At 40.2% G+C, this 11,758-nt stretch overlaps 1 protein-coding gene across 2 annotated transcripts; it reads left to right on the forward strand.

The window, feature by feature from the left end:
• Window positions 1–179: 179 nt before the first annotated feature.
• Window positions 180–9,252, forward strand: LOC136447086 (proteasome activator complex subunit 3-like). Of its 2 annotated transcripts, none has more exons than XM_066445768.1 (9): window positions 180–321; window positions 1,698–1,730; window positions 2,769–2,831; window positions 4,865–4,954; window positions 5,320–5,386; window positions 6,046–6,158; window positions 6,968–7,104; window positions 7,839–7,980; window positions 9,060–9,252. In XM_066445768.1, the coding sequence occupies exons 1-9, from the start codon at window positions 298–300 to the stop codon at window positions 9,138–9,140; spliced, it is 750 nt and encodes a 249-aa protein (XP_066301865.1). In that variant the 5' UTR covers window positions 180–297; the 3' UTR covers window positions 9,141–9,252. The 2 variants fall into 2 exon arrangements, with proteins under 2 accessions (XP_066301865.1, XP_066301866.1); XM_066445769.1 differs by having other exon boundaries at window positions 5,320–5,368.
• Window positions 9,253–11,758: the final 2,506 nt, after the last annotated feature.

The following is an 11,758-nucleotide window of genomic DNA, read 5'->3' on the forward strand; positions in this document are numbered from 1 at the left end:
TTCAACCACTGTTCCGAATTTCCAAAAAAAAATTGTTTTGAGTTCAACTGGAGACCACGTATATGCAGAAAACACTGGCAATTTCATGCGATATTGGATATTCAATACAGTATACATGTATGCAGTTTCAAAACCCTAAGAGAAAGAAACCCCCTTCATTAAAACTGGTACATCCCGAAAAGTGCGCATGCGCTAATTTACCCATGCGAACAGAACGGTTCTTCGAATAATATTCTTATCTAATATTTATTGAAAACGTTTATTTTTAAATCCGTGTGTGTAGCGTAAAGCATCAATATGTCTTTCTGTAAGGATGACAAGGTAAGTGACACTAAAACTCCCCCACCCAGGGGAACAGTTTGTCTTCTAGTCCCCGCCATGTGTTAGTGCCCCCCTCCCCCCGGCCCCTTTCATGAATGGCGCGTTTGGACCTGCGTTTTGCAATGATTTTGAACTTTTCAAGTTTGCAAATTACAAGAATGTTTATATTAACGAATGACATTCCCTGTAGTCATATCAGGTGTTTTGTGTGCCAAAAGTTTGACTATCACAGAGAAATTATGATATTTTTGTGTACACGTGCTTTTTAATTCTTATGGGGGGGGGGGCAGAAAGTAGCGTTTAGAAGTTTGAAGACAAGTGAAAAACAGGGACACTACATGTAAATGTCATTCAAGGGATAGATCAGCTAGTGATAGAACTATAAGCATCTTTGTTTAAAAAAAAAGTCCCTCCCGCACCGAAGGTACATATGATAAGGCGGCGCCCATCTCCGTTTCGGCAGCCCTTGGGCCACACAATTTGTGCAAGTCACTTCTGGGTAGCCTGTATTTACACAAGCTCTCGGCCGGAGGTTACTGACCCCCACGGTTACAGGCCGGCTGGCCACTAGGAGCGCGATTCGTCAGGCTAACTTCTGGGGAGGGGAGTATAATTTTAGAGATTATCGATAATGAAAATATCGAATTTGATACATTGTAATTTTGAAAGCTTAGGCACATATAGGTTTCATGTTTACTTAGCTTGTTCAATAATCTTTCCTTGGGAAGACTTTGTGGAATATCATAATTTGGTCATCACTGTAAACTTCATCTAAGTCCAGGGTACCTAAAATTAAGGTGTCATGGTGAAAATCAAGACTTAGTCATGTCTTTAAATAAGCTGATTCAGGGTTTGAAATGCTCACTGTTTGACATTCACTGTGAGTAGAGTGTCAAACTAAGTTCCCGAGACATACACAAATCTCGTTTGGACTTGGCATTGTTGTTTATTGGTGTCTGAACAAGAACAGTACACAAGTTAGTGGGCTTGTGCAGTGTCATAGGTGAAGGCCCCTGAGATGTAAACAAAACTCGTTTGGACTTGGCATTGGTGTTTATTAGTGTCTAGACAAGAACTGTACATAAGATAGTGGGCTTATTCAATAAGAGCTTTCGTAGATTCAAGTACGCATGTGCGGTGTCATAGGTGAAGGCCCCTGAGATGTAAACAAAACCTGTCTGGGCATCGTTATGCAAATCTAGACAATGTCAAGACTAGGACTGTTTACAAGCCAGGGACTTCACCTTTGACACTGCACATGCGTACTTGATTATACAAAAGCGCTTATTGTAGCTTTATATTGTTACCTAGATTCAGTAGATTGTCAACTTGGCTCATCAGACACTGGACTGACTTCATTTTATTTGTACCACCAGGTCAAAGACTTCAAGGAACACTTCTGCAAGGAGGTAACATCCTGCTTTTATGTGATCCAGCACATACTAGTAGGGCAACATGATTATGCATGACTATAAAGAAAGACTTTTATGGAAGTTTATCAACTATAGGCAGGGCTCGAAATTCATTTTTGGAAATAGGTGCACTGGTGCACCCAACCCACAAAATTAGGTGCACAGAAAGAATTTTGGGTGCACCACATAGAATAAAGTTGAATGTCAGCAAAACATAATAACAATGTTTAACGCTCTTAAGAACTTAAATCTGTAATTCTATAGCAAACCTTAAAATTTCAAACAAGACTTAGTGATACGTCAAATAAAGTACAGCAAAAGGTTATACTACTTTTTCTGGTGGAATATTCTGTATACTTAGTGTACAATAGTACCCTTATCCTATAGCCTACAAAAATATCTAGGTGCACTGGTGCACCCACAGTCAAAAATTAGATGCACAGCTCCAATTTTGGGTGCACACGGGTGCACATGCACCCAGTATTTCGAGCGATGTATCAAAAGTCTAGATACATGTACATATTCATGATACATGTCCCCCTAGCGCGAGCAGTATCACAACCCTGCTTCCTGATCCTAGGGTCAGCCCCAGATCGGACATGTTGTTTTTAAGGGATTGTATTTGTCATTTAGGATGATGATGTAAAGCCGGCGTCCTGTCACTGTGAATCTGTGTGTGAAGGAGCGTAAGCACCAAACCTAGCTATTCGCAAAAAAGACCATAACACACTTATTGAGAAGAGTATGGGTGACCCGGTGTGCTACTAGTAAATACGTGAGCTGTAGCAAAGACTCATAGCAAATTACTAACAAAAAAGCAAAAGCATCATGCTTTGTCCTCAGTCTGAGGGTGGCAAGACCTACTAAACTATTTGTTACTAGTATAGCAGTCATCATCTTTGGTTTTCACGTTTGAAGGAAGGTACAGTGAATACATGGTATAAGTACATGGATCCTACGCTAGTTATCATGCATGCACATGGACATTGTAATATTCTAATGACACCATGTTGTAATAACTTGTATGTTTTGCAGGCAGAGACTATCGTCACCGATGACTTTCCCAAGAAAATTATTCAGCTGGATGAACTACTCAAGGTAACAGTCATACACAGAACAATAATCCATTTGTATGTTGAGTTACACTTAAAAGTTTTCAAAAAGTCCACTCCAGAAACAGCCGTTGCATTTCTTTATAATCAGATATTATTTTTTCTGGATTATAAAGAAATAATGAATTGTATTGGCATGACTCAAAGTACCTACCTGCAATTCACAGCATGAATTCTGAGATTGCAACAAAAGTGTCAACAATTTGCAGCAGACTATAAATACAGTCAAACCTGCCCAAGGCGACCACCAGGCGGACCGAGCAAAACCGGTCGCGATGGACAGGTGGTCGCCATGAAGAGGATTCCACTCACATGTTTCCAGGTCGAGGTTTTCAAATACAGTACGTAAATGATGAAAAAATTATGTGAATTTAGACAGCATGACCCTCACCAGGTTCAGTTCTCATTGACAGAAAGATCCTACAAAAATTACATTTTCCGTTATCGATGTAATAATTGTATACCGCTACATCGTGTACAAATTTTTGTCATAATTTTGACTACAAAACGATGGTTGCCTCGATGATCTCGCAGCGCCCTCCCGCATTCACACGTTACATTAAATAGTACACACACACACGCACATCATCGAAGTTTTAAGGCCTAAGACAGATCCCTAGAAAACGCCTGCTGGTCCCAGCCTTTTTTGGGTCGCCGACCGCTGGATGAAAGGGTCAAAAAATTTTCGATCTGACAACTAGAGATGAAGACGGAACGCGTTAACGGTGTGATTTCGTCGTGCCGCGCCGCGAAGCTCTGTGCCACCGCATCATAGGGTATTTAGTCAGTGCAGCAGAACGCACAGCGTCCAATAAAGGTTTGTGAGATTCATGGAAATAAAAAGAAAATAAGAATTTTGATTTTCACCAATAACTAGAGTATTCGTAAATGTTCATACACAAAATCATCATGTTTTACAAAGGTCAGCGGTACGCCAAATCCGGGCCGCCCGAAATCCAAGATGGCGTCGGAACCAAGGAACAACATTTCTCACCTGATGTTTTGCCCGCCGCGAAGTCATTTTTCGGCGGAATTTAGCAAGATACAGACACATTTTTGTTGAAAATACAAGAAATAGATAGTTATTTCTGTGAAATCTGACTTTTTGACGCCATGCACTACGTATTCGTTTTGAAAGTTGAGTTTAAACGGAACTGAGTTCACGTTAAACTATAAGATTACGATAGGCACAACAACATCACAAACATTTGTCTTTACAATGTTTATAGGGGGAACGTTTTATTAAAACACTTCATGGAGGAATCGATGTTATAACATTGCTATTCCATATATTTTTGATCTTATTTTTGTCCTTTAAAGTCTTGAAAACATTTCCGTGAAATCCGACAGCAAAATTATCTGATGTCACCACACGCTTGAAAATTAGGCGACCGCCATGGGCAGGGATTGTGCTCTGTGCGGTCCCAATTCGTGGCAGTCGCGGTCGCGTTGGACGGGTGGTCGCCTTGGGCAGGCAGCTTAATGCTTGTGCCTATGGGGAAAATTTTCGGGACCGAGAAAAAGCGGTCGCCATGGCCAGGTGGTCGCGTTGAAAAGGTGGTCGCCTGGGCAGGTTTGACTGTATTCCAATTCAATGTTATGAATCTGCATAACACATTGTAGCCTTCGTAATCTTCTTCTCTTGCATAGCGGCTCCATGGCATCCACTTTGGCTTTTCTCCCTGAAACATATACAATAGAGATTTGAGTCTTCTAATTGTGATAACTCCCATCTTCAGTTGTGTTGAAATTCTTTTACTCTTCCTCCTCTATCGATCTTTAGGTGTATAATGTAGCCAATTGGCAGCTAAAATCCTGCTCACTGTTATCTTGCAGTATTTCTAGTTAACACGTACAACTCTTCCTGTTGTAGTGGGCTGTAAGAATAATCTCCAAGCAGATCTCCCGGTGGCAAGACAGTATCCATGGGTCACAACAGTACTAGTATCCATTGGCCACTGCAAACTTTTCAAGATTGACAGTATTTGTATTTATGAAATTAACTTTTGTTCCTTGCAGTCGGACATGTTTCAGTGTGAAGACTTGACCCTGATGCACATGACCCTGAACGTGCCCGTCCCAGATCCCGTCATCGTCAACTCTCATCAGGTAAGGAACTTCTAATCTACGTAATCCCCCGCAAGTATCAGGGTTGGAGAAGTTTTTTGAAAAAATCACTTGTCCTATAGGGCTAGTATATAAAAAATGTACTGGCCTGAACCAACTTTTCACTTGCCTGTACATATTTCTTAAACTTTTACTTGCAGCAAGGATATTCTTCTGTCTTCCCGTAAAAAAAAGTACTCTAAAGTAAATTTACTAGAACCAGGATATTGAATATGGTGTGATATTCAGGGTGCCTAATAATCTAAAAAGAAAATAATATGTTGTACCGAATGAGTTTTTTTTTTAGTCTCAAGTCTGAAAACTTACTGGAAATAAATTACAACTGTGTCTTGTTCTGTACATCTCAGTCAGAAGCCAAGAGAAGGAAGCTGGAGCACAGTTTGGATGATATCCAAGGTGAGCTCTCCATCCAAGGTGAGCTTTCTTGACATATTTCTCTTTTTTTTTTACACATTTGATATATCTATTAAATATTGCAACATTATCTCTATACCCTTGTTTTTCTGGGCATATGGCAGTGTCCAAAAACCTAGACAGGTATCAATCCTATACTACAATGTATGTCGTTTGCTCGAATGACCGTTTCCACATAGTGTACTCTGGCCCTCATCCCCATTCAAATGGTTGGTCCTTACATCTTGCATTGTTTCAGGAATCACAATCGTCAACAGCACATTCCTATCATGATTTTGGTATGATACTTTGGGCGTTTGAATTATAAAGAAAACAGAAACAAGCCCAGATTTTATTCTCACCACACAAGAACATCACATATTTGCTCCATGAAGGTCCACGTTCCATGGGATTGTGTTATTTAGACTAACTCTGTAGATAGATCTAATAGAAAGGACTTAGTCAAGTGAATGTTAAAATCCAACTTCTAATGCGCTGATATCACTTTGAGCTCCTTTAAGGCACTGCATAATAACATCAGCGATATCTCCAACACTCATTTTGTAGGTGTATGAAACTATGATTGGACTGGGGCTTTGAAAACCTTGCAGATTCAGGGAAATGTTGTTACCAGCAAAACCTCCATTGTTTTGTTTAAATTCTTTTTTTTTCACCAACAGGTACTAAGGTCTACCTGAACCCTGCTGGCATGGTCACCTGTAACACCAAACTGACAAAGATCATCGAAGTCATGAAACCAGAAATCAGGACCCTAGTGGAGAAATGTAACATGGTAAGAAGACATTCGGTTTGTCTCATTGCTCTAATTGCTGACAGAGCTGTGAACATGTACATTTTTGTGTACCGACCAGTATTCTTATTTCATAAAAGTTTGTGTCATATTTAACACCCAAACCAGTCGCAGATGGAGTGAAATATGCTATATTAGCTTGCAAATGTTGCGTTTCTAGTTTGGAATTACTTTCTCAAAAAAAAATCTGGAATGCTGGTGGAAATAGTTTGCATTTGCTGACAAATGTTGAACCTCTAGTCTTTCGTTTCTTTCTCATCATTTGCATGATCACTGGTAGGTTTCTTGATTTAAAACTGTGTTATGATCTTGCATCAGTTGAAGATGTGGGTGCAGCTACTGATCCCGCGAATCAGATTGAGTGAAATATGTTGTATTATCTTGCAAATGTTGCCTGTCTAGTTTAGGGTTCCTCAAAAAAAATTCAGGAATGATGGTGGAAATAGTTTGCATTTGCTGACAAATGTTGAACCTCTAGTCTTTCGTTTCTTTCTCATCATTTGCATGATCACTGGTAGGTTTCTTGATTCAAAACTGTGTTCTGATCTTGCATCAGTTGAAGATGTGGGTGCAGCTACTGATCCCGCTAATCAGATTGAGTGAAATATGTTGTATTATCTTGCAAATGTTGCCTTTCTAGTTTAGGGTTCCTCCAAAAAAATTCAGGAATGATGGTGGAAATATTTTGCATTTGCTGACAAATGTTGAACCTCTAGTCTTTTGTTTCATATCATTTGCATGTTCACTGGTAGGTTTCATGATGTAAATCTGTGGTATGATCTTTGCATCAGTTGAAGATGTGGGTGCAGCTACTGATCCCGCGAATCGAGGACGGAAACAACTTCGGCGTCTCCATCCAGGAAGACACGCTGGGCGAGCTGCGGCAGTATGAAAGCGAGGCAGCAGCTTATCTCGACCAGATCTCAAGGTAAGTTAGATCGAGAAATGTTCGCTATATATATATGATATTCTGTATACTAGTGTATAATAGTACTTAACCCCATCGTCATCATGTTGGGCGACTTGCACGGACTAAGGCTACTCTTTCCCTTTAGACGAAGCGGTTCGCCATTAAATGCTCTATAGCCTACAAAATGATGCACCCAGTCAAAAATAAGGTGCACAGCTTCCATTTAGGGTAAAAATTAGGTGCACAGCTCCAGTTTTGGTGCAAACAGTATTTCAATCCCTGAAGGTAGACCTGTTACAATTACATTTGTACTACCTGACCCTCCTTTTAGTTCAAGTCAGAGGCATTCCCCCCATGCAGAGTTTGATCTTTTGAGAGTAGGTGAATTAGTTGAAGAAATGCATCTTTTTTCTTACCTGGACTACTTCACACACACACACACACTCACTCACTATCCCGTTTAATAACGGTTTATGGTCACTCTGTTTTTCCCCTTTGGGGAAAGGATTACGTGACTGCGACGATGATACAAAATACAGTCAAAGTACATCATGAAGTTACGCAAGACACAGTCCCAAACAAATTATGGTTTAGAAACTATACAAAACGGACTTAAGTGTAGATGCAGGGCTTGATGGCAGCCTGCCCTATGTCTTTAGGATTGACACTGTAGGTTGAGGAGGTGAAGGTTTTCCCTTATGTTCTCTGTCCATCTGCTTACATGGCCGTCCATGTGGCTTTTCCCCTTGTAGGTACTTTATTACAAGAGGGAAGCTGGTGTCTAAAGTAGCCAAGTACCCGCACGTGGAGGACTATCGACGGGCGGTCGAGGAGATGGACGAAAAGGAGTTCATCAGCTTACGATTGGTCTGTTGTGAGCTCCGCAACAGTTATGTGAGTAAACAGCAAAACAATCAAGTGTTTTATTCACGCCTACGTTTCGGTGACTGTCTGTCATCTTCCTCAGGGCAATGGTGACTTTAGTTATATACTGTAACTCATAGTTATGTCATACCTGGGCCGCGAAAACGTTCGATACGGGTGTTCCGGACCGCGTGATATTTTTCCGCATCACACAGGGTCCTAAGTTGTATCACACGGGCTTCTATAGAATATTTAGAATGCATTTCGAGCACGCCGGTTGCGCCTCGCCGATGTCAAAAATTTGAATACCGGATTCGGGGGTTGGAATCAATGTTGTTACAAATATTTACGGCCGTCGGGCGATCCTACCCTTGGTCGGGCTGGTATCTCGGGTGATACGGAATACCCCTTGTTGTGTTCTATATGTATCGCTGCTTACAGATGCGGTCACAAAAAGTAATATATGCATTGATAGTTAATGAGTTGTTTGCAATTTGGTCCCAAACGTAAATATAGAATACAACACAGGGTATTCCGTTTCACCCACATGGCTGGAGGGCGATCCGACCCGCGGGAGGGCTTGGGCCGAGGGTGATGTGGAATACACCGTGTTGTATTCTATTTATGTTATACCCACCCGAAAAAATACATGTTTCAATGCAAAATACGCCTGAAGTTGAGAGTTGTGTCCTCAAACAAAACGTAAACGTAACAACATCGATTCCAACCTCCGAATCCGGTATTCAAATTTTCGACAGCGGTGCAACCGGCACACTCAAAATATATTCTAAATATTCTATGGAAGCCTGTATGATACAGGTAGAACCCTGTGTGATACGGAAAATTATCACCGGATGCGGAACACCCATATCGAACGTTTTCGTGGCCCAGGTATGACATAAAGGAGTGTATTATATACATAAATGTTGTTACATGACAATAATATAGCAAGTTGTTGATTTATTTCTTCTGAGAAAAATAGCCTTTCTGTCATTCAATGTGAATATTTGGGAAAAACCCTGGGAACAGTATTTTTTCTTCAACTAATGTTGGGGCTCTTAGACAACATGTACTGTGTTTTTTCTTACTGTTGTGTTTTTCTATTTCAGGCTGCCCTTCATGACCTCATAGTGAAGAACATTGAAAAGATCAAGACGCCAAGAACCAACAACGCAGAGTCTCTCTACTAGACACACCTGCAGCATTTAAACAGAGACTGTTGAAGTCAGAGACCTTTTCACCAAGCGCAGTGCATGCTGGGAGGCAGAGGGCACTATGGGTAGTACAGGGGCAAACTAGTACCAAGCTGGTGAATTAATAGAAATCGGTCAAAAAGGGAGAATATTTTGTCTGCTGGCTATACGAATGGGCATTTGTGGGTAAAAATATTTCTCTTCACAAAAAATTCTTCCTATTGAACCAATTTGTACTATATTTTCCAGCCTGACAAATAGTCTGGTTGCAACTGCGTTGTCATGGTTATGGTGTTGTTTTGCCCTCAGTGCTACCCACAATGCCAGTGCCTTCCAGCATGCAATGGGATCAGTACTGAACTCCCCACATTTGAACTGTGGTATGAGACCTTCAGCTTTTGTAGCAAAAGCTGTCTGAACAAAAACTCTAAACAGATTTATTGAACTAAGTGTTTTAATTCAAACACATGTCACATAAACGTCAAAAAATGAAATCGACAAATTTGGAAACGGTTCATTCTGTGAACTTGGCCTACAGTTCGCCTCTGGAACAGCAAGGGAATTCGAAGTACTCATGAAAAACTCATATTCCTATTTCCTAACTTCAACAAAGTATGACGTGTACCATGTGTTGTTGTTTTCGTTTCCCTTCTGTAACCTTCATGTAACAAGAAAGGCAAGTTTTTAATGTGCCAACAACATTAATGTTATGAGTCAATCTATGATTGGGAAGGCACTGGAAAGTACAATTTGCACATACCCGACTATTTAACAAAATCAGTCGCTTAAAAACATTATCAACATACTTGAAAAACAATGTTGACTGGAAAAATTGCTTGAACATCTACTCTAATTTACATATTGTAGAATAGTGTGGGTTTTTTTCACGCCCTCATGGAAAAAAAAAACTTGTTTTCATGAAAGGTGGGATAGAATTTTTATATTATCTTACTATTTTTTTTAATTGTCAAATTTACCATAGTTGTTTTATGTAGATAATTATAACATTATTGCCTTTCCCAACCTGGTTGTACCTCCAATTTTTATGAGTTTGACTTTTTTGGAGGAAAAAAATCCCGGAAGCAAGGAACAGATTGGTGTTTCAGACAGCGTCCTTTGTTGTATGATTTTCCCAATAAAGTTGTACTGTATCATACATCTTTGTATTGTCACATTTTTCTGGATGCGACCGAGGCTGATGTGGTGAATACATCTTGTTGTATTTAATTTATGTCATACCCACCCGATAAAACACACATGTCAATGCGAAATGCGCCAGAAGTTGAGAAAAGTTGGTGTCATCAAACAAAAAATTGTAACAGCTGCAATTCTAATGACCAAATCCAGTATTTGAATTTTCGACAGCGGCGCACTTAGCGCACTCGAAATGCATTCTAGATATTCTATGGAAGCTTGTGTAATGAAAGTAAAACCCTGTGTGATACGGTAAATTATCACACGATGCGGAACCCCCGTATCAAACATTTCCGCGGCCCAAGTATGGCATAAATACCAGGATGATAGTATACACCGTGTTGTATTCTTAGACCACATATGTATTGTCACAATTTTCCTACCAATAATACTTGGATCAAATTCCATATGTTTAAAATGGCACACCTACACGTAGTCTTGATCATATAAATGCTGTCTTCAATTGTACCAAGGACATTATATAGTCTTTGATTCTACGGAGTAAGTAAGGGGTATGTAGCACCTACATTTTGTTAACTGAAGCAAAAATATCATTAATATATTACAGTAATTACAGTACCATGAGTCCTTACTTTTATTAACAGACACACACACGAGTCCTTACTTTTATTAACACACACACACGAACACTGACGAAAACATTACCTTCTCGGCGAAGGTAAGGCTGCACCAAGTAATTTTTATGGATAACGTCTTTGGAGACCCTAAATCTAATGCGAGAGCGCGAAAAAAAAACACAAGAAGGGCCGAAAAAAACAAGATGCCTAGATTTCAAATATAATGGTAATGTTAGGACACAAATTGAGTGAGAGAACACAGTGTAACAACTAACGATTATCTTATTCATGAAAACAGCAATAATTTGAATAAATCAGTTGAAGTTGAACAGCAGTTGCTGTCCTTTCCTGTTTCTTTCCATACCCCATTGATTTGCGGCACTGTCGTTACTCTTTGGTCATAGTTACAGGAAGCGGAATTCCTTGGGTTTTTTTTCTGGGAACAGACCAAAATCAATGCGCGCGCGGACATCACCATAAATATTACTTGGTGTAGCCTAACAAGGCTGGACCCCAGGCTACCGACGGAGCGGGTCAAAGCCAACAGGGAGGCTAGTGGGTCTTGGGAGCAGGCCAAAGCTGACAAGACTGGCTTCCAGCCTAGACTGTATGGAAAAGAGCGGAAGCAAAATAAACCACAGAGGGTGTTTACAGAAAACCTATAAATGATATATTTACGATCCATAAAACTAAAAAAAAGGTGTAAAATATCCCCCTCTGGGCTATACTGCAGTGGACTGATCCTCCATGTTTGCAGACAGTAGGTCAGTAAGCTGGACTTTGAAGCGTTATCAGATTCTGTGTTAATGATATTAACACGTCAGCACTACATCACTGGACAAG

Source organism: Branchiostoma lanceolatum, chromosome 13 (assembly GCF_035083965.1).
Source record: "Branchiostoma lanceolatum isolate klBraLanc5 chromosome 13, klBraLanc5.hap2, whole genome shotgun sequence".
NCBI lineage: Eukaryota > Metazoa > Chordata > Leptocardii > Amphioxiformes > Branchiostomatidae > Branchiostoma > Branchiostoma lanceolatum.